The 23,660-nt window shown below is 38.6% G+C and overlaps 1 protein-coding gene across 1 annotated transcript; it reads right to left on the bottom strand.

Annotated features, from left to right (window-relative positions):
- Positions 1 to 4,076: 4,076 nt before the first annotated feature.
- nell3 (NELL (neural EGFL like) family member 3) lies at positions 4,077 to 21,241 on the bottom strand. Its single transcript, XM_058399465.1, has 5 exons — positions 21,094 to 21,241; positions 14,483 to 15,108; positions 11,584 to 12,131; positions 11,298 to 11,364; positions 4,077 to 10,169 (listed from the first exon to the last, which is right to left on the bottom strand). Exons 2-5 carry the CDS (start codon positions 15,102 to 15,104, stop codon positions 8,638 to 8,640), a joined length of 2,769 nt encoding a protein of 922 aa, XP_058255448.1. The 5' UTR covers positions 15,105 to 15,108; positions 21,094 to 21,241; the 3' UTR covers positions 4,077 to 8,637.
- Positions 21,242 to 23,660: the final 2,419 nt, after the last annotated feature.

Here is a 23,660-nt window from a genome sequence, read left to right as displayed (position 1 = left end):
GGATACCATCTATAAAAACTGTGTTGGGAGGTATTTTTTATACACAACATAGAACAATACATAACACAAACAGGGAAAATACACTGATCAGGCATAACATTATGACCACTGACAGGTGAAGTGAATAAGACTGATGATCTCCTCATCATGGCACCTGTTAGTGGGTGGGATATATTAGGCAGCAAGTGAATATTTTGTCCTCAAAGTTGATGTTAGAAGCAGGAAAAATGGACAAGTGTAAGGATTCGAGCGAGTTTGACGAAGGGCCAAACTGTGATGGCTAGACCACTGGATCAGAGCATCTCCAAAACTGCAGCTTTTGTGGGGTGTTCCCGGTCTGCAGTGGTCAGTATCTATCAAAAGTATCATTTAAGTCCTGTAAGATCTGCTGCTAACATCTTGGTGCCAGATACCACAGCAGACCTTCAGGGATCTAGAGTGGGTCAGGGTTGTTTTGGCAGCAGAGGGACTAGTTTAAGTGCTTCAGGAAGAGGTAGGTCTTCATCTGTCATTTGAACACTGTCAGTGACTTAAGAATTAGTCCCGGGACAGAGAAGAGTCTAGATGTACACCTACCTCTTACCCTGAAAGATTGTGAGACCATTTGGGCAGTGCTAGTGGATCTGAGGGAACGAGGTGAAGTGCTAGGAGTAAAAAGAGCTTTGAGGTAAGAGGAAGCTGGTCCATTCTTGGCTTTGTACTGTAGGCAAGCATCAGTGTTTTGAATCTGATGAAGCTACCGGAAGCCAGTGGAGGAAAGAAAAAGAATCCTTCATTATCACCACACCTACATTACAGCACAGTGAAATTCTGTTCTTCACATATCCCAGCTGAGAAAGTTGGGGTCAGAGCACAGGGGCAGCTATGATACAGCACCCCTGAAGAAGAGAAGGTTAAGGCCCTTGCCCAATTGCCCAACAGTGGCAGCTTGGCAGCTTCAAATGCAGCAATGGGGTGGTGCGTGAGAACGCTTTAACCGTGACCTGAGATTTTCTTACACAACAGTCTCTAGAGTTTATACAGAATGGTGCAGAAAACAAAAAACATCCGGCTGGAAATGCCTTAAGGTGAAAGACCAGTCTGTTTTTAGCTGCCTCTTTTGGTGAGCAGATAAAGCATCTCAGAACTCATATTAAACCTTGACATGTATGAGCTACCACAGCAGAAGACCAGGAGAAGATCAGGTTCCTCTGCTATCAGAGAAGAACAAGTCAACAGGACTGGACAGCTGAAGAAGTTTTTAATTTCCCAGAGGTTTCGCAGCATCCATGAACCAATAAAGCTGCACAAATTCTTCCAACGCAGCTATGCAATGACATTATTTAAACTATTGATTTTTTTCTCGCAAATGTTCTAATAAGTGCCTCTAGATGTCCAGGGTTTCTGTTCTCATTACAGGAAAACATGAGGTTCTTCTTCTATGGTAATCACACAAACAGTAGATAGAAATAAGGTCGAAAATCCCCAAAGAATTCCTTTCATCTTCTCTACTATCGACTGCCCGGATTGGATTTTATTTAATAAACATGAGTCAAATGAATGCATGTAAATATTTGGAACAGCCGTTTATGAAAAATGTCTGATTTTATAAGTATTTCCACATAAAACTCCTACAGCCTGTCAAAGCTAAACATGAAACATTAAGCCATGACAAAGACACATCTGTAAGATGTTGAGATGGAAATGATTATGAAGGCTGACTTCTAATCAATAACATCTACAACTAATAAAGTCAATTCAAGTTGATTTGAAAAAAATCATCTTTTTTTTATTTGTCGGCATTCCGAGTCGGAGCTTCAGACGGCGTCGGCTGCCTTTTCGTGTTTACGTTTAGCGTCGATTCATCAGATCCAAAGTGAGACCAAATTCAATCCCTGCACAAAGCTGTTAAATGAAACAGTTTATGTTTTGACATGAATTGGAAATTGAAGGACTTTTTCCCGATCGTGTTAGAAACATGTTTGTTGTTTCAGGCCATTTTGTACATGCTGCTTTCTGCTTAAAATTCCTTTTCCTAGGATGTTGGGGTAAATCCACAGGGTCAGCCATGATACAGCACCATTGGAGATGAGAAGGCAGTGGCAGCACTCCTCTGATCCACTATCCAGAGCCTTAACCACTTGAGTTACCACTGGCCTCCCACTACCTGGGCAGTGGTGGCTCAAGTGGTTAAGGCTCTGGGCTGTTGATCGGAGGATGAGGGTTCAAGCCCCACCACCACCAAGCTCTACTGTTGGGCAGTTGTGCAAGATTCTTAACCCTCTCTGCTCCAGGGGCTCTGTATCATAGCTCCCCTGTGCTCTGACCCCAGCTGGGATATGGGAAGAAAAGAATTCCACTGCGCTGTAATGTATATGTATATGTAATGCTTCATGCCTGCAGGAGCTTGAACCCCAACCTTCTGGTCAGTAACCCAGCGTTTGAGCCATCATCTTGTTCTTCCTTAGAGAAAAGAAAACTTCATCATATCAGTTACTGGTAAGAGTAACAGTATGTGAATAATGCTTGAATTAATATTTATTTAAACATGAACTAATGAAGATAATGAAGAGCTAACCTTAACCATGCTGTGAGTCTCAGAGAATAATGACCACCTTAAGCACATGTTAATACATGTAGTACAAAATTGTGTAAATAAGGAGCAGTGGTAGCCCAAGTGGTCAAGGCTCTGGGTTCAAGCCCCAGCACTGCCAAGCTGCCACTGTTGGGACCCTGAGCAAGACCCTTAACCATCACTGCTCCAGGGGTCCTGTATCCTGGTGGACCCTGTGCTCTGAACCCAACCCCCAAAGTTGGGATATGTGAAGAAAGAATTTCACTGTGCTATAATGTATATGTGACATGCAAAGCTTTCTATTTCATTGTATTCTAGTTTCTTTCCATAAACCATCAGACTCCTTAATACCCCGAGCTTGGACTGACACCAACACACACAGCTGTACAGCACTGCAATTGTTTGCACATGCTCATACAGTGCTATTCCTACACTGAATTAACCTTTTGCACTTTATTCATTACAAAAGTGTGTACTGTATTATTATATTTTGACACATGCACTTCTTTTGGTTCTCTGTATGTCCATGTTTGTATGTATGTGTACTTCTTTTTGTGTAGTCTGCTGTTGTTCTGTGTTTTATCTAGGTTTTAAAGGATCGTTGTTTCCTATACTGCACCAGCTGTGGTTGAAATGACGTCTTGACTTGACTCGACTCTATTAAAGGGAATCTGAATGAAATATTCCTTCACAAACATCACAGCCATCATTGGTATTGATGGTGCTTATGGATTACTTTCATCATTTACACCGATCCACTTTATCAAAAGTAGAAAGACATGCACAAATAAACTAATTAACACTGATCGCTTTTTCTCAAACCGTTTTGTGTCATTCTCCATCCGTTTATCTTCCAGTCCTACTTTAGCACTAGTATGTGCTCTATGAATACAGTAAGTAGCCTTTATTTGTCACATATACATTACTGCACAGTGAAATTCTTTCTTTGCATATCCCTTTCTTGGAGGGTTGGGATCAGAGTGCATGGTCAGCCATGATGCAGCACCCCTGGAGCAGGGTTGGGGGCTTTGCTCAAGGGCCCAACAGTAGCAGCTTGGCAGTGCTGGGGCTTGAACCCCAACCTTCTGAAAAACAACCGCCCCTGATATATTCATTTAGCAGACACTGTTATCTATCAATATTAGGAACCAGTAGGATAGTATGTACAATTATTTTCTGGTGTTTTAGTCATAGATAGTGGATGTTTGGTTTTATTTTGTGTATGTAAATGTGGTGATTTTTCGTGCATGAATTCTTTAGTAGTTCTTAAGTAGCTCTTCGTTAGTTTAAATATTAGTTCAGGTTCATTAGTGAAGTATTTAGAACTATTACTATTATTTTGTTTTTTAAATACAGCTATGTGGAGCATCCACAGTATGAGTTCCTGCGTAAATTCCTGCATAAACTGCACTACTGTCAGAATAGAAACCTTTATTTGTCACATATACATTACAGCACAACTTTGGAGGTTGGGGTCAGAGCACAGGGTCAGCCATGATACAGCACCCCTGGAGAGAGGTTTAGGGGTCTTGCTCAGGGGCCCAAACAGTGCAGCTTGGCAGTGCTGTGCTTGAACCCGGATCCTCTGATCAACAACCCAGAGACTTAACCACTTGAGCTAGCACTGCCTCTAAAATGAAGCAACATCTGACTAATCAAAATCAAGAATTGCAAAAGCCTGGTGATGTCATCAGCATTAATCATGTGAGAAGAGTTTGATCTACAGACCTGCTGAATGTCTATGACAGTGTGTATTTTTCTTTTCTATCCTTTCGGGCTAGTTGTGCATTTTTTGGGTCTGGTTACTTTTCTGATCTCATTTGATCTTGGATATAAAACATCTGGAGCCGAAAGCGTTTCACACCTGCTTTTAATTCAGAGTGCAGACAAAAAATCGGTGTATTAGCTCACACAATCAGGGGTTGTTAGTCACGTTCTGACCCAATCCAGCCTGCTGTCTCATTCAGGGAGTAATCTCGTTTTAACACTAGAAATAAATGGATATATTAGAATGCTGGGGGAAAAAACCCAGGTACGCTCGTGAGTACGGTCTTTCTGATGTCTTGTTTAAACACTGAGGAAACTGTTTCATTTAGTCTACCAGAGTCTTTTATACTTCTCCTTTTTTTCACTAAATCCCGGCCACTTTTCCAGACAGAGTTTAAATCCAGTGCTAGACAGAAATTGGAAGTAGCCAAGTATAATCACAATGGTGCTGTATTTGTATGTCTGCAAAAGAAGTTCATTTCATGACTTGGATATTATAATCATTACACATCAAGCGTATACATGTATGAATTTATGGTATCTGGCACCAAGACGTTAGCAGCAGGTGCATTAGGTACTGTAAGTGGAGAGTTGGAGTCTCCATGGATTGGACTTGTTTGTCTGGTACATGCCACAGATGCTTGATCAGATTGTGATCTGAATTCAGAGGCCAAGTCAACAGCATGCTCCTCAAACCATTCCTGAGCAATGTTTGCAGTGTGTCAGGTATTTCATTTGAGCCTTGCTCAGGGGCCCAGCAGTGGCAGCTTGGAGGATCTGGACCTGGGATTCAGACTCACAACATTCTGATGACAAGTCCAACACCTTAACCACTAAGCTACCACTTTGTCCTGCTAAAAGAAGCCACTGACATTAGAGTATATTGTTGCCGTGAAGCAGTGTACTTGGTCTGCTGAGACGTTTATGTAGGTTGTACATGTCAATGTAACATCTACAGTACATGAATGAAGGACCCAAGGTTTCCCAACAGAACACTTCCCAGATCATCAAACTGCCTCCACTGGCTCACCTTCTTCCTATAGTGCATCCTGGTGCCATCTCTTCCTAAGGTAAAGAAAACAAGATTAATTAGACCAGACCACCTTCTTTCCTTGCTCCATGGTCCAGTTCAGACGAGCTGGTCTTCACTCCCCACATGCATCAGTGAGCGCTCATGATCCTGTCCCTGGTTCACTGGTTGTCCTCCCTTGAAGCCCTTTTGTATGATCTAACCAGTGCATACCAAGAACACCTCACAAGACCTGCTGTTTTGGAGATCCAGTCATCTAGCCATCACAACCCTTATGCTTATTCCACCTTCAAAAACTTCACCTTCAGGAACAGACTGCACACTCTCTATCTTACCAGGTGCTTTCAGGTGTTTTTTACTTCATAGGGTTCATCCTATTGTATATATATATATATAGATAGATAGATAGATAGATAGATAAAAGTACAGGTGTATAGATGTGTGTTCAATCCTATAAACTTAAGCCTTAATTATTGTCACATACACATTACTGCACACTGAAGTTCTTTCTTTGCATATCCCAACTTTGGCAGTTGGGGTCAGAGCACAGGGTCAGCCATGATACAGCACCCCTGGAGCGAAGAAGGGGTTAGAGGCCTTGCTCAGGGGACCAACAGTGGCAGCTTGGCGGTGCTGGGGCTTGAATCCTAATCACCAACCCAGAGCCTTAACCACTTGAGCTACCTCTGCCTCTAAATAAGACATTATAAGGGCTGATATGAATAGAGGACACTTAGAATAGTACATATATTCTATATTAACAACAGTGCAGTGTTTTATCCTGGAGGTTCGATGACCATATAAAGGTATAGCACTAACATAGCTTTAGTCTGTGGTGTTAAATCCTAAATACTAAAAGTTAAAGGAAGGTGAAGTTTGTACTCCACAGTCAAACCTCAATAAGCATGTTCAGGGACCAGCTGCTGATCATTAACCAAGACCTGACTCTATCGAATGCTTTTATTGGACTCTGTGCAAAGAAAATCCAGCCGAAGATCTTTCGCTTTCTGAGCAGCGGGTCAAGAATGCGGCTGAAATCGTAAACCGTTAGAGGGTGAGATGATGCATTTCAAGTGCAATTTAAATCTAATTTAAATCGAATCCACCTTTAACATTTCTCCTGGGTTTTTCCAGAAAAAAAAAATCAGACAACCTTTGCGCTAAAACGGTTTAAATGTTCTGACAGAATAGATGCTAATTTTATTCAGTCTGGACAAAACATTACGTTTCATTCCGCAGAATTTTTTTTTTTTTTTTTGCATTTTTTTGCATTAGAAATAAATTAGCATAGGCTGAAAACAGGTTACATGATAGACTGAGATATTCAACATGCACAATATTGTTAGCACAGACACTTAAATACTCGCTCACGCTCCCAGGATCCCCAGTTACTACTTATAAACATGGATGAATTCAAAAGACTGTGATAATACTACTTCTTTATAATAATGTTAACTTATTCTTACTTATTATTAAGAATGTAATGCACACATAAAGGTGAACTGCAGTGTACATTTTATACACAAGACTCACTAAAGACCCATGATGTGAAGTGAATTAACCAAAGTTGCAAAAGTTTGTACACCCTCAGGACAAAAGTAATGAATGTGATTTCTATACATTTGTATACGTGTTCTGTTTTATAGATCTTTAAGGTTACGAGTGAGAACAGAAGGTTATTAGTGTACTGTGTGTTAATAGATATTAATAATAAAAAAATTTAATTATATCAATTAAGAACTAAAAAGCAGTATACTTTTCTAACTTTTCCTGTATATCTGCCTCTTCTTTTTTCATTTCTTCTCAGCAGCATCTGGACCTTTTCTCTTATTTCTGTTACATTGTTCATTTTACATACATATTTAACCTCATACAAATTATTTACAGTGTAATTTGGTTGATTGGTTCACTGATTAATTGAGAGATGAAGTAAAAAAATTTGATGCTAATTCAGAAACATAGCTATATTTTTCATCTTCTTCATGGAAGTTTGTTTATTTGTTCATTTGTTTGTTTGTTTTGACTATTTCTTTGTATGTTTGTTCATGATCCAGATAAACTTAAATAATTTCATTTTTGTTTCCATACAAAACCCTGTGAAATGGGGTGGGGTAGGGGGGGGGGGTGAAAACTTATACTCAAGTAATGCACTCAACTATATGCATTACTTTTTTTCCTCTTTTATGTTCTTACCATATAAATTACTGTAGAAAGATACAACTAATAGTTAAGAATCATATCTTATATAAATATAGCCTTTGTATCTGATCATATAAATATTATAGCCTGCATACTTCATAGGGATTCTGATATAAATTTCATTGAAAAACTTTAGTGAGAATGTAAAATATATGTGCATAATTAAGACACAAAAAGATCTGAATCAATTGAATATCAACACGTTTGATCAATTCTCCCATGACTGTACAATGTTTAAGGTAATGGAGTATGCTACAGCATTTTATATATGCGTGCCAACACCACTACACACACACACACACACACACACACACACACACAATCATCTCAACATTTAAACAGAATCTAAAGGTTCATTCCCTCAATAAAAATTGGTCACTGCTCAACCAGCCGAAGTACTTGGAAAGCAATCCGTACTTTTTGTTCAGAAATCGATTCGAATTTAAGCAAAAGACACAAAACAATGGATAAACACACACCACCGAAATAAACATAAACGACAAACAAACAAACAGAGGCTATAACTCAAATTAAATAGCACCTTCTCGTTATACAGGGTGTCTCAAAAGTCTCTTTACAAATGACGAAATTTACACTCTTTTTTTAAACAAAATGGCTTCCAAAATTGTTCTTAGCTTTTAAAAATCCCTCACCCCTCAATCCCTCATTCTAATGGTTTGAACTCGACGCTGTCACAAGGAAGCATAGCAGGCACTAACTTGTTGCCAAACTGGGAGCCAATCAAATACAGGATGTAAATTTTGTAAATAAAGTTGCTAAAAAAGTGTTAAGTTTTAAGAGGCTTTTGGGACACTCTGTAGATATCATATTCCAAAATGATTTTCCAAAATATCCAAAATATTCACCCATTTGTTCCATTTAGGTCAGACCACATTTCTCAAAAAAGCACCGTTTTCTTTTTATACTATTCCTTTCCATTGTAAATGGTGCTGCATTGCAACCATAGTTTAGGGATTTATTCCATAGTGTACCTCGTTTTTCTCTGCATATTACAATACAAGCCATGATTTACTGAAAGCACCTGTTCCTGACAAGATCATGAATGAGAAGCCGTGGAATCCAGGCGTTATGCAGCCACCCAGAGGATGGAAATGTTGGCGCCTTCGTCATGTGTGATTTGATTGATGCGTCCACGTACGCAGTCCAGGGTGATGTAAATGGCTGTGCCGTTCTGCACCTCGAATGATGATCTAACTCCAACACTGGTCCACTCGCTACCCTCGGGCATCTGACCCCCAACCTGCTGTGCCAAAGGAACCGAATTTGTCCTGTCCTGGCCTTGCTGGTGTAACACCAGCTTCACCACATTGCACGAGTGGATGAGCTTGACACTGAGAGCCACATTGACTGTCCCAGCTTCTTGGAAAACAAAATTCCTCTGTGGGTGTTGTTGTCCTGTGCCAGCAAGCCGAATGTGTTCGGCATCTGGACCAACCTGCTGAAACAACAAAGGTTTGTTCCTCACAGCTCCAGACGGAAGTCCTGTCCTGGACACGGTGGCCATTAGGGATGAGGAAATGGCAGCAGGAATCCAGAGCAGACTTAGCATGCTAATTCCAGAGCTGTCTCCAAAGTATCGGACATTGCACTGTGACGGGGTGAGGATCTCAAAGTTTAGCCAGTCACCCGAATCCACAATGGTAGTAGCAGACAAGGTGATAGAGGTGTCCCGATAGTTGACCCCTGATTTAAACGAGCGCATTACTTCCTGGTTGGTCCCATTTGCATTAATGTATGTGACTAGGGAGAAGCCTTCACGGACGCACGAGTGGCCCATGGCATAGAGTGCCTGCTGCAGGACAAACTTGACAATGCCTCGCTCAGTGAAGCGAATTCCGCGATTGTCATGAGTCAATGCCACTACATAGGGGTCAGAGACGGTAGCAACACGAAAAGATGGCCGGTAGTTACCATGGTAATGAGGTGCCGTGGATGTCTGAGCAGTCATAGCGACAGCCCCAGTGTCATGTGACAGCCACAGCAGGCTGAAAGCAGAAGATCCAAGCTCGTAAAGCTGCAGCTCCTTGCTCTGGTTGCAGTGCTGGTTTGGGCTCTTGAGCAGTAACCACAAAGTCTGGTTAGGCTCCACCTCAGCCACTGCACTCACACTCACACCCTGAAAGTGCTTCCTTTCTGGCTGCTCCACCCGTACACCACTGAGGTCACGACCTTCCTCCTCGCTGCTGCCACTAAGTCTCACACCAACCTGCAGGAAGTTGCGGCAGCTGTGCTTCAAGGCAAAGTTGTGATCCAACCAGAGCAGACCATGTTGATGGAGGCTGATGGAACCATCATGACTAACCAGAAGCTCACTTCTCTCCTTTCCTATCACGCTCAGCTGCAGACCTGGAAACACGGCGCTGCTTTTTGATCGAGCCGAGGGTAATGTTACTGATGCAGACCAGGATTGAGAGAACGTATTTTCAGAGATTACTCCACACACAGCATCACTCATGGTGCTACACGGAACAGCTACGGGTTCCCCGTCACAATCTGAACATGCTTGGCACTCCTGTAGCTCCTGATTGTAGAAGTACTCATGACCACACAGGCCTGCAGAGATCTCTCTTTCAGATACGCCCAAGCACCGGAAGCCACCTGTCCACATGAGCAAAGGGTAGATGTTAAAGGAATGGTTTACCACAAATGACAATAATTTAGCTAATAACAAACTGTGGTTCACAGTGGTGATTTCAGGCATATTTTAAGTGCCCACTTAAATTCCAGCACATCCTGACACACTGGAACTCTCTAATTGCAGACCTGCCAACTCCGAAGAAGAATAATGGGCAGTAGAGCGGGAAGGGAGAGGGGTCATGAAATAGTTCCACAGTGCTAATGTGTTCGCTGTTGCCTTTTTCTTATTTTTTCTCCAAAAAATCAAACATGACTCTTTTGGATTAAAATTTTCAGCAACCAAAATTTCCGATTTACGTTATTTTCTAATGTTAGTTAGTCAAACATACACCAATTAATTAATTTCAAATGATTGAACTCAAAACCTTGAAAAGAAAGTGAGGACACTGAATCTGTGCATCTTTCAAGCAGTAAAATGGACTCCTGATGTTAAGAGATGTTGTAGCTGTCTATAAGATAAAAGTGCATGAAGAAGTGAATGCATAATTAGGTGAATGAGTGTGTGAATGGGTGTGTGAATGAGTGTGTGTGTCTGTAATTGACTCGCATCACATTCACAGATTATTCTCTCCTCATGCCGAGGATCCTGGGTTAGGATTTGGATCCACATGACGCTGACCAGAATAAAGCACTTTTCCCTGTTTGAATTCCGTTTCTCTGCAGATTCCCACCATAAGCCCTGTCAGGATTTATTTTCCCCATTTTCTTGTCACGCTCGTCTCTGGTTTACTCATTCAGCCTCTGCGTCTCAGCCCAGATTTCAGAAGTGCTATCCAAAATATCATTTAACTGAAGGGAATTTGTTAAATGTTAGCTAGTTTTTAGAAAAATACAGTTGAAAACAACAGCCGTATTATGGAAGTGATTTAAATGTGAATGTGTTTCTGCTCACTTTATTGTCAGTCATTTTACACAGCAGTGTACGCTCACTGTGCTCATTTGCATAAATTTGCATACGAAGTCAGAAGCATTATTATGTAAGTGGACATGCGGCATAATGAAACAGAGATTGTGTTGTTAATTAGTGCAATTTAATTGAGGTCATGAGCTCATTTTACTGGAGATTTGAAGCATTCTGGATTTGTATACCTGGTGTATTGAGGCATTTCACTCTCTCTCCACAGACAGTTGGGATTTCCAGGCATTCGTCTCTGTCCTGTATAAAAATAAATATGTTTATTGCTTCTACTGTACTGTGTTTTATTTTTCAAGTCTTTTAACTGACAGCCAACATGAAGAGCTGTTGTTTTTATCCGATTTAGGAAGATATTTTCACTTTATTAAGAGCTCCCTTTATTGTAGGTTTGATGTGACTGTATATATGGATCATAAACCGACCGGAGATTATGCTCATATTCAGGTTTCTATATGATACCTGGCAAATCCTGTCAGCATTGGGTGAGCACTGAGACACCAGGAAGAACCCAGGTGGACACATGGTGCACTGTTGACACTGCGGCGGCTGCATTTGAAAATTGCAGTACTCTTCGGGGCCGCATGCGCTGCGACAGCCGAGAAGAGCGTGATCCGTGTCCCCGGTCACGTCCATCAGCTTGGCATCCGTTTTATGCACGGCATACGACTTCTGCAGGTGGCTGCGAGCTTGGCTCTGCACGCCTGCCAGCTGGCTTTCCAAATAACTCTGCAGCTCCCCCTGCAGGCCCTGAAAGGACACCTGCTTGACGGTCTCCGACAGCATGCCGTACTGCGTCTTCACCACGTCCATCTGCTCGTACATGCGCCGCTGCTGCTCCAGGATCTCACGCTGCTGGGCCAGAAGCGCTCCCTGCTGCTCCTCCAGGCGTTGCTGCAGGTCACGGATCACCAACTGCTGAGCCCGTAGAGCCTCCACCAGCTTCTCCTGGCCTTTCGAGAGCTGCAGGTGCAGGACAAGGGCATCCTCTGACGGAACTTCGTTCTCTCCTGGGAAAAGAAAACAGAATAAGTTCGATACGACTCAATACTGGGAAGATCTGAACTTCACAGAGGTGTTAAAACCTCTCAGGCAGATAGAGCAGAGGTTCTCGAACTTTTTGAAGGTCTAAAATGAATTTTACCAGGACAGCTTTTTTTTCTGAACATAATCAAGCTAAATAATAGTGTCCAAAATAATATTTTTCGGCTCCAAAATTTGAAACTCATATTTTTTCATATTTATTGGAGTCAAAATTAATTCATTAGTTCATTCATAAACATTTCATCAGTCAAAGCACATCATGTCAGTCCTTAGCTATGTGCTGTTTGATGTACCTCTATGTTGTTTTATGTAGCACCATGATCCTGGAGAAACGTTGGTTTTAATTTCACTGAGTACTGCTTCAGCTATATATGGTTGAAATGACAATATAAAAGCTTCAAACATCATAAAAGCTTCTTGACTTGGCTTGGCTTGACTTGACTTGATCAGGTCAAAATTTACCAACAGATTGTTTTTGAGTTAGTGAAATTTAGATTAAACTCATTTTCATGCAAAAGAATAGCCCCAAAAGATAATAACAACAAAAACTCAATAATAAATCACCAAAATCTCTAAACCTACATGTTAGGATCATTAAGAACAGCCTGCATTCCAGTCCCCTGGACTTTTTGGTATCATTAATGTCTTGTTGTAGCATTTTGTCTATTATTAACGTTACTAAAGGTAAGTTGAGAGCTCTATCACTGTAACTAAATAAAATAAAATTCAATTCCATTTAAAAAACACAGAGACCCTGGCTGTGCTTCACAGACTTACGTAAGAAACAATGACATACACTGGTTTGGAGCGAAGGCAGAAGCCTCACAGAAGACAGACTGCATTACTTATGGTTGACCCTCAAAGACACTGAATCATCTCAGAGAAAATGAAAAGTGACAGGGTTACACAGCTCACTGTGTCCCATGACGTCCATGTGACACCCTTCATCCCTCAATCGATTCACAGATATCATTACAACCTGAGCAAAAGTGCCAATATTTCTGCTTGAGCCAAACCATATGTCATATATAATTTTTTTGACATGTGTTAGTGGGTTAGTGTAATTATATCTCATTCCTGATTAAAGTTAAGGATAATTTGGACAGATCTTATTAATAATTTGATTTTTATTGATCTTATTTTGATTTGACTTTGATTTATTGATTATTGAGCCGTAATCATACTTAATTATTACATTTCAAAATGGGGAAAATTACAAAATAAATAAATTAAATTAAATTAATAAAATGTAATTAAATGAATAAAATTAAATTATATTAGATTAAATTAAATTAAATGGGAAGATGATTAAATAAATTCATTAAATTAAATACCTAAAACTTAATAAAATAAAATAATATAATATAAAATAAAATTACTCAATTTTAAAATGGGGAAAAAAACATATTTTTTTACTCTTTTTTTCATCCCTATTAATGTTAAATTACTAATCTTTTTTTATTTACCTAGAAGGCTGAAGCTCCTTGTTATTAGAAAAAGTTATTAGAAAATAAGTTTTGCTAATTTGCTAGCATAAACTGCCTATATTTAACTAAGTGAAGCCTGTTTTTGTTGTTGTTTTCTAATGCCAGATTAAACTAACATTTGAACTAGATTCCAGAACGCTAGTCAGATTCTAGCTAATGTTCAACGAAGCATGTTCAATTGCAGAGACAGAATATTTTAAAACATGCCATGATGTAGTTATTAGTAATATGTATGAGTGAACAAAATGTTTCCAAAACAATTCAGTCTTGTGTCTCTCACTTTAAATTGAACTGAAAGCCTTAAAGAGATGCTGTAAAATCTCTAGAAAAAGTTCTGACCTTAAGTCATCCAAAGAGCAGCACTGCTAGCAATTTGCGGGTGCAGTTTTTGAATTCTTCTTTTGCACCATTTTATTTTTTATCCATGAAAAGATGGCACTCTGTTATATGTGGACTTTCTAATGACTCAGAAATGTTCAACCTTACTGCTATTCTTCGCTCTTCCTGTCAAGGCTGCAATTTGAGGCTAGGAAACTAGCGTGGAAAGACATCAAAGCAGAAAAATATTCTAGGCAGTCGACTGCCAGAGATTTTCCCTCTGCTGCAGTTCCACAAGGCTTCCAAGTGCAGCTGAACAGATGTGTACGGCTATGCGGAAAAGTAATCGTGTTCCAGTTGTGCATTGAAAATGATCGAATAAAGCGTGTAGTGCTAGAAGTAAAGGAAAAAAGGTGCATTGCTTAGTAAGCTTAGCTGGAGGAAAGAGAAGATTAGGTTCTAAATAAAACCCAAACAAGGTCAGAACAGCTGGATCCACTGATTCACTCCACCTGGTTTGATGTCACATGTAAGTTGAACTCCCAGCGGTGCGCCTCCAAGTTCCGACGAAGGATATCCGATATCCGGAAATTCCCCCAGAAACTGAGCAGCTCTGTCCGGAACGTGCACAGGAGCGTCGTCTGAGCCAGGTCCGCAGCCGTCTGGAGGGCACAACCTCACTCTGGGCTTGGTTCTGATCCTTAAAGGCAGTCTGCACTCCAGCCCCCTGCACTCTCGTGTATCATTAATGGCCTGCGGTGGTCTTTTAGTGGTAACACAATCCGCTCCAGTGCACGTGTGACCTGCAGCCTCGGCAGTCCGCATCCTTTCCCTCGTGTGAGTGTGAGAATGAGAAGCTGTGTGTGACTCCAGCATGTCGGGTGAAGAAAGGTGTGAGACTCCAAGTTGGTGGGTTGGGGTCGATCTGCTATGTGTTATTGGATTGTGTTGACGTGCTGGTCTGGATGATCTGCCTGAGCCACACTGTGACCCTGAACATGGTCTGGACTCTCCCAACTCTAAGCAGCGAGAACCTTTACACAGTTCTGACACACTCCTCACTGACACACACAGGCAGAGGAGACACCACAGGAACAGCACGATTCTCATCGGTGTCATTTTGAGTTCATTCATGTACCTGAAAGTGATAAACATTAACACACAACTGATTAAACTCACAAATTCTTACAGTGTTACATTACCTACTGCAGTGTCACATTACCTACTACAGTGTTACATTAACTCCTACAATGTTACATTTCCTACTACAGTGTTACATCAACTCCTACAGTGTTACATTTCCTACTACAGTGTTACATTAACTCCTACAATGTTACATTTCCTACTACAGTGTTACATTAACTCCTACAGTGTTACATTTCCTACTACAGTGTTACATTAACTCCTACAATGTTACATTTCCTACTACAGTGTTACATCAACTCCTACAGTGTTACATTTCCTACTACAGTGTTACATTAACTCCTACAATGTTACATTTCCTACTACAGTGTTACATCAACTCCTACAGTGTTACATTTCCTACTACAGTGTTACATCAACTCCTACAGTGTTACATTTCCTACTAGTGTTACATCAACTCCTACAGTGTTACATTTCCTACTACAGTGTTACATTAACTCCTACAGTGTTACATCAACTCCTACAGTGTTACATTTCCTACTACAGTGTTACATTAACTCCTACAGTGTTACATCAACTCCTACAGTGTTACATCAACTCCTACAGTGTTACATTTCCTACTACAGTGTTACATTAACTCCTACAGTGTTACATTAACTCCTACAGTGTTACGTCAACTCCTACAGTGTTACATTAACTCCTACAGTGTTACATCAACTCCTACAGTGTTACATTAACTCCTACAGTGTTACATCAACTCCTACAGTGTTACATTTCCTACTACAGTGTTACATTAACTCCTACAGTGTTACATTAACTCCTACAGTGTTACATCAACTCCTACAGTGTTACATTAACTCCTACAGTGTTACATCAACTCCTACAGTGTTACATCAACTCCTACAGTGTTACATTTCCTACTACAGTGTTACATTAACTCCTACAGTGTTACATTAACTCCTACAGTGTTACGTCAACTCCTACAGTGTTACATTAACTCCTACAGTGTTACATCAACTCCTACAGTGTTACATTAACTCCTACAGTGTTACATCAACTCCTACAGTGTTACATTTCCTACTACAGTGTTACATTAACTCCTACAGTGTTACATTAACTCCTACAGTGTTACATCAACTCCTACAGTGTTACATCAACTCCTACAGTGTTACATTTCCTACTACAGTGTTACATTAACTCCTACATTGTTACATCAACTCCTACAGTGTTACATTTCCTACTACAGTGTTACATTAACTCCTACAGTGTTACATCAACTCCTACAGTGTTACATTTCCTACTACAGTGTTACATTAACTCCTACAGTGTTACATCAACTCCTACAGTGTTACATTTCCTACTACAGTGTTACATTAACTCCTACAGTGTTACATCAACTCCTACAGTGTTACATTTCCTACTACAGTGTTACATTTCCTACTACAGTGTTACATTAACTCCTACAGTGTTACATCAACTCCTACAGTGTTACATCAACTCCTACAGTGTTACATTTCCTACTACAGTGTTACATTAACTCCTACAGTGTTACATCAACTCCTACAGTGTTACATTTCCTACTACAGTGTTACATTAACTCCTACAGTGTTACATCAACTCCTACAGTGTTACATTTCCTACTACAGTGTTACATTAACTCCTACAGTGTTACATCAACTCCTACAGTGTTACATTTCCTACTACAGTGTTACATTAACTCCTACAGTGTTACATTTCCTACTACAGTGTTACATTAACTCCTACAGTGTTACATCAACTCCTACAGTGTTACATTTCCTACTACAGTGTTACATCAACTCCTACAGTGTTACATTTCCTACTACAGTGTTACATTAACTCCTACAGTGTTACATCAACTCCTACAGTGTTACATTTCCTACTACAGTGTTACATTAACTCCTACAGTGTTACATTTCCTACTACAGTGTTACATTAACTCCTACAGTGTTACATCAACTCCTACAGTGTTACATTTCCTACTACAGTGTTACATTAACTCCTACAGTGTTACATCAACTCCTACAGTGTTACATCAACTCCTACAGTGTTACATTTCCTACTACAGTGTTACATTAACTCCTACAGTGTTACATCAACTACTACAGTGTTACATTAACTCCTACAGTGTTACATCAACTCCTACAGTGTTACATCAACTCCTACAGTGTTACATTAACTCCTACAGTGTTACATCAACTCCTACAGTGTTACATTTCCTACTACAGTGTTACATCAACTCCTACAGTGTTACATCAACTCCTACAGTGTTACATTTCCTACTACAGTGTTACATTAACTCCTACAGTGTTACATCAACTCCTACAGTGTTACATTTCCTACTACAGTGTTACATTAACTCCTACAGTGTTACATTTCCTACTACAGTGTTACATCAACTCCTACAGTGTTACATCAACTCCTACAGTGTTACATTTCCTACTACAGTGTTACATTAACTCCTACAGTGTTACATTTCCTACTACAGTGTTACATTTCCTACTACAGTGTTACATTAACTCCTACAGTGTTACATCAACTCCTACAGTGTTACATCAACTCCTACAGTGTTACATTTCCTACTACAGTGTTACATTAACTCCTACAGTGTTACATCAACTCCTACAGTGTTACATCAACTCCTACAGTGTTACATTTCCTACTACAGTGTTACATTAACTCCTACAGTGTTACATCAACTACTACAGTGTTACATTAACTCCTACAGTGTTACATCAACTCCTACAGTGTTACATTTTCTACTACAGTGTTACATCAACTCCTACAGTGTTACATCAACTACTACAGTGTTACATCAACTCCTACAGTGTTACATTTTCTACTACAGTGTTACATCAACTCCTACAGTGTTACATTTCCTACTACAGTGTTACATTAACTCCTACAGTGTTACATCAACTCCTACAGTGTTACATTTCCTACTACAGTGTTACATTAACTCCTACAGTGTTACATCAACTCCTACAGTGTTACATTTCCTACTACAGTGTTACATTAACTCCTACAGTGTTACATCAACTCCTACAGTGTTACATCAACTCCTACAGTGTTACATTTCCTACTACAGTGTTACATTAACTCCTACAGTGTTACATCAACTCCTACAGTGTTACATTTCCTACTACAGTGTTACACTTCCTACTACAGTGTTACATTAACTCCTACAGTGTTACATTTCCTACTACAGTGTTACATCAACTCCTACAGTGTTACACTTCCTACTACAGTGTTACATCAACTCCTACAGTGTTACATTTCCTACTACAGTGTTACATTAACTCCTACAGTGTTACATCAACTCCTACAGTGTTACATTTCCTACTACAGTGTTACATCAACTCCTACAGTGTTACATCAACTCCTACAGTGTTACATTTCCTACTACAGTGTTACATTAACTCCTACAGTGTTACATCAACTCCTACAGTGTTACATCAACTCCTACAGTGTTACATTTCCTACTACAGTGTTACATTAACTCCTACAGTGTTACATCAACTCCTACAGTGTTACATTAACTCCTACAGTGTTACATCAACTCCTACAGTGTTACATTTCCTACTACAGTGTTACATCAACTCCTACAGTGTTACATGAACTCCTACAGTGTTACATTTCCTACTACAGTGTTACATTAACTCCTACAGTGTTACATTAACTCCTACAGTGTTACATCAACTCCTACAGTTTTACATTTCCTACTACAGTGTTACATTAACTCCTATAGTGTTACATCAACTCCTACAGTGTTACATTTCCTACTACAGTGTTACACTAAGTGTCAGTGTTACATTATTTGTTTCTATTAAACCGTTAGGTGTTACACTAACTACTACAGTGTTACACTAGTTCCTAATGTTAACTATTAACTGTAACAGTGTTGCATTAACTGTTAAAATGCTACATTAACTGTTAGTGTTATTCTAATGTCTACAGTGTTACATTAACTGTTAATGCTACACTAATTCAGTGTTACATTAACTACTTAAGTGTTGCATTAACTGTTAGTGTTACATTAACTATTACAGTGTTACATTAACTATTACAGTGTTACATTAACTACTACTACATTAAATGTTACAGTGTTACACTATCATACAATATACAATTATTGCAGTGTTACATTAATTTTAATGTTAAAAGTCTAGGTTTCAGTGTTACATTACAATCCTACAGTGTTACATTAGCTCAAATAGTGTTACATTAACTCCCGCAGTATTGCATTAACTCCTGCAATGTTACAATAACTACTACAGTGTTACAATAACTATTACAGTGTTACAATAACTATGACATTACCTGTAAGTGTTACAGTTTCTCTTAGTGCTTCATTATCCATTACAGTGTTACATTAAATCCTACACTGTTACATTAAGTGGTTACAGTGTTATGTTAAGTGTTACTCTAACTCATACGATGTTAAAGTAACTCTTGCAATGTTACATTAATTGTTAGTGTTAAATTGTTGCTACTGTATTACATTAATTCCTACAGTGTTACTTAAACTTCTACAGTGTTACAAATTCTCTTAGTGTTTAATTAACCACTAATACACCTATAGGGTTATTTTAACTGTTACAGTGTTAAACAATCCTCTTCAGTCTTACTCTTATAGAGGTACAGTAACTCACGCTGTGTTTTTCAGTGCTACTGGAGACTAAAAAAGACTGCTCATTGTTAATGTAACAGTGTAGATGGTATCACTTTAAGTGTTAAGTCAACACTGTAGGAGTTGCTGTCTGACGTACAGCCTGGTGTTAACACACAGCAATTCAGGAGGTACCATTATATCATAATTACAACAATATTTTAGGTGTTTATTAGGCACTATAACCTTTACAAAAGTCTCAGTGTTATTTAAACACTATAAGGAGTTAACACAACAGTTTAGGTGTTCCTTTAACACTGCTATAATGATGAAGACCTCCAAAACACAACACTTAATGTGTATACGTAATGCAGTTACAGTTTCCACACTTGGGTGTTTGGTATTCTTCAATCTTTATATATATATATATATATATATATATATATATATATATATATATATATATATTAGGTGTTAATTCAATACTTCAAAGACTTAACGTATTACCTTAGGTGTTACTGTAACTCTGTAAGACTAGTTAAATGTAAACTGTAAACCGGGTTAACTTTGTTTGTTTCATTTCCTTCAACACCACAAACAATTACATAAGCTTTTTTTTTTTGCAATACTTGATGTGTTAATTCAGAGCTTTAAGCCTTAACACAATACTTTAAGTGTTTATTCAGAGCTTTAAACATCAACACAACAATTTGAGTTTACACTTTAGCATCAATTAACTACGGTGTTAATTCAATCCTGAAAAACTAAACACATTACCTTAACTATGACTGTAAGAGTCTACTAAGCTTTAGGTATAAACACTCTAACCGTATAAATCACCCGAATCAGGTCCGGGTTCACATTAACATTCCTTAAACACTTCATATCAATAAACAAACAGTATAAAGAAGCACATTAACATTAAGTAAACATGAACACAGAGGTTAATGTGGTTAAAGTTTACACATATGGAATGCGGTGTTCGTCACTCTTTGTTATCTGATACTAGACGAGTTAACACTTTACTGATGGAACCCAACACTTGTATTCATCAGGTGTTAATTCAACACTGTAAGATTGAACACTGAACATAGAGCTTTGGATGTAAACACAGGAACCAGATTAGAGCCAGCTTTCTCATTAACACTCTTCTATCTATATTTAAATAAACACCATAAACACATATAGTGTTCGTTTGTTTTAATGCTTTCTCCCACTCTGGGTAACGGCTCAGTATTTGACATGCAGTGCACTAAGTACAGGATAAAACCCACCATTTAATACCCCACCTAGGGCACTTTCAGAGCCAGTGGAGGGTATGTAGTGTTGAGAATGTTAAGTGAGAGTGTTTACCTGCTGTCTGATCTTCAGCTCAGCGTACGCTCAGCATCTCTCCAGTGGCTCCGTGTCTCTCTGTCTGTCCCTCTGCCCCAAACCCCAAACTCTCCCCTCTCTCTCTCTCTCTCTCTCTCTCTCTCTCTCTGTTCATCAGCATCAGGTTTCCTCAGGCTTGGATTTAACCCCTCACTTCCCCCTCCTTCCCTCTCCTTCCCTTTCCTCCTCCTCCTCCTCCTTCTCTGCTCGTGTGCTTTCTTGTTGCTTTCATGTTTTCTTTTCAGCACTCGTCTTTTCTTTTTCTCTCTCTAAGCCACTTTAACACGCAGTGCATTAGAGCATCAGAGCGGATTGGGTTACAGACAGGAGGCTCTCATACTGCGACGCAAAATCCAGACGGAGAAAATAAGAGACATTTGGTCCGGGACTTGTGCCAAACATCCACCCCTCCTTGAGGTCCCCCATTCAGGTCCTCCATTTATCCTCCAATTTAGACATAAAGGAGAGAGCGAGACTTCCTGCTTTTAGGCACAGAGTATAAAACACATGCTAGTTGTTTGAGACAGGGTTACACTGAACAGGATGTCAAAGATGTGTTTGTTTGTTTTTGTTTTTGTATTTGTATTTATTATCAATGTAGTGCAGTATGAAACAAAAAAAAACACAATCAGGAATGTAAAAGCTATTTTATTTAAATAGAATTAAAAATTCTTCTTCTTCTTCTTCTTCTTCTTCTTCTTCTTCTTCTTCTTGACAAACTCTGTAGTATTTATCCTGTCTTTCAGGATAGTTTTGTTTCTTGTCATTTTCTTTTGCCATTTTTATTTATTTATTTATTTCAAGATATTGTACAGCACTTTGACCTGAACTACAATTAACTGCCTATGAGACATAACGATTACAATAGATAGATAGATAGATAGATAGATAGATAGATAGATAGATAGATAGATAGATAGATAGATAGATAGATAGATAGATAGATAGATAGATGATAGATAGATGCATTGGTGGGTAGATGGAGTACAGTACAGAGAGAGAGAGAGAGAGAGAGAGAGAGAGAGAGAGAGAGAGAGAGAGAGAGAGAACGCAATATTCTGGATGAAGGGAGGAATGAATGGAAGGACTACCTGAATGCAAGAGAGAGAGAGAGAGAGAGAGAGAGAGAACAGTGAAGAGAGAGAGATAAAGTACATGTAGTAGTGTTTAAAGTTATTCCTGTGTAATGTAGATAGATAGATAGATAGATAGATAGATAGATAGATAGATAGATAGATAGATAGATAGATAGATAAAGAAGTAAATAAATAAATAAACAAAGTGATAGATAGATAGATAGATAGATAGATAGATAGATAGATAGATAGATAGATAGATAGATAGATAGATAGATAGATAGATAGATAGAGAAGTAAATAAATAAATAAAGTTTATTAAATAAAAAATATTATTTATCTGGGCCAAAACTAAATTCACTTTAATATTAATCTTTGTTGTTGATGTTGTCATTGAATCTAAAAACAAAAATATAAATATAAAAATAAATTGATTTTGTAATTTATTTCCAATTTCCATCTATGACATGATTAAAATAATTATGTTGTATTGTTGTTTTTATTTTATTCCATTTCATTTGAACAGACTAGAATTTGAAGTGTTATTGTAAACTTTTCCTGGTGACTATTCTGATGATGGTTAATAAGCCCTGGACAGTGTCTCAGCGGTGTTTGGTGTTTGGTGTTGATGTTTGGACAGCTGCTGCTTCGTCTCCTCGAGCTGTCACACTCAGTGAGCCCACACCCAGCAGGTCAGGGTTTATTTGTCAGAGTTCAGAGGAGCAGGAACCCTTTCAGGTTCGAGTCTGGAGTTGACTGACAGGGTCACAAATCTTAGGGATAATTACTGTTTTTTTTCCCGAGGTCAGCCACAAGGTCATGACTTTACGAGCGCTCAACTCACTGAAACTGAAACACTCGACAACACACTCCATAACTGAATTTAAACACGCTGTATTTATATTTTATATATCGTATTTCCAAAGCAAAGTCATTGAAATAATATAAAGTCAAGTTTCTCATGTTAGACCCTTAGAATTATAAATTAAAGTCAATTACAGCTCCTCCCTCTTGACCACAGAGACACTTATGACCCCTTATTTTTCTGGACCTGTTTCCTAATTTACATTTGGTTTAATTAACACTTTTTGAACATACAGCAATGTGATATTCTATAAAAACTATAAATATGTGGATTATTATATGCAGAATTTTAACAAATCACTGCCCAGTGCTGCAATTACAATTATTTACGTTCAATTAATTTAACTTTATGTATTTTTTATTTCATTTAATAGTGAAAAATTTTATATCTTTAAATTCTGTATGATTTTAAAATCATAAAATGAAAATACATATGTTGATTTCATTATTTTAAATTTTTTTTCTTTTATTTTATTTGTTTAGTAAATCTTCTTTCAAAATATAACCTCAGACAGGTTTAACAATAATTATTTTAATTTATTGTATTTTATTGTATTCAATTTTAGTTCAAACCTGACTTAATGAAAAAAACAATTCTTTGTTATT

This window comes from Hemibagrus wyckioides, linkage group LG01 (genome assembly GCF_019097595.1).
Source record: "Hemibagrus wyckioides isolate EC202008001 linkage group LG01, SWU_Hwy_1.0, whole genome shotgun sequence".
Taxonomy (NCBI): Eukaryota; Metazoa; Chordata; class Actinopteri; order Siluriformes; family Bagridae; genus Hemibagrus; species Hemibagrus wyckioides.
This window is presented reverse-complemented; position numbering and strand designations above follow the sequence as displayed.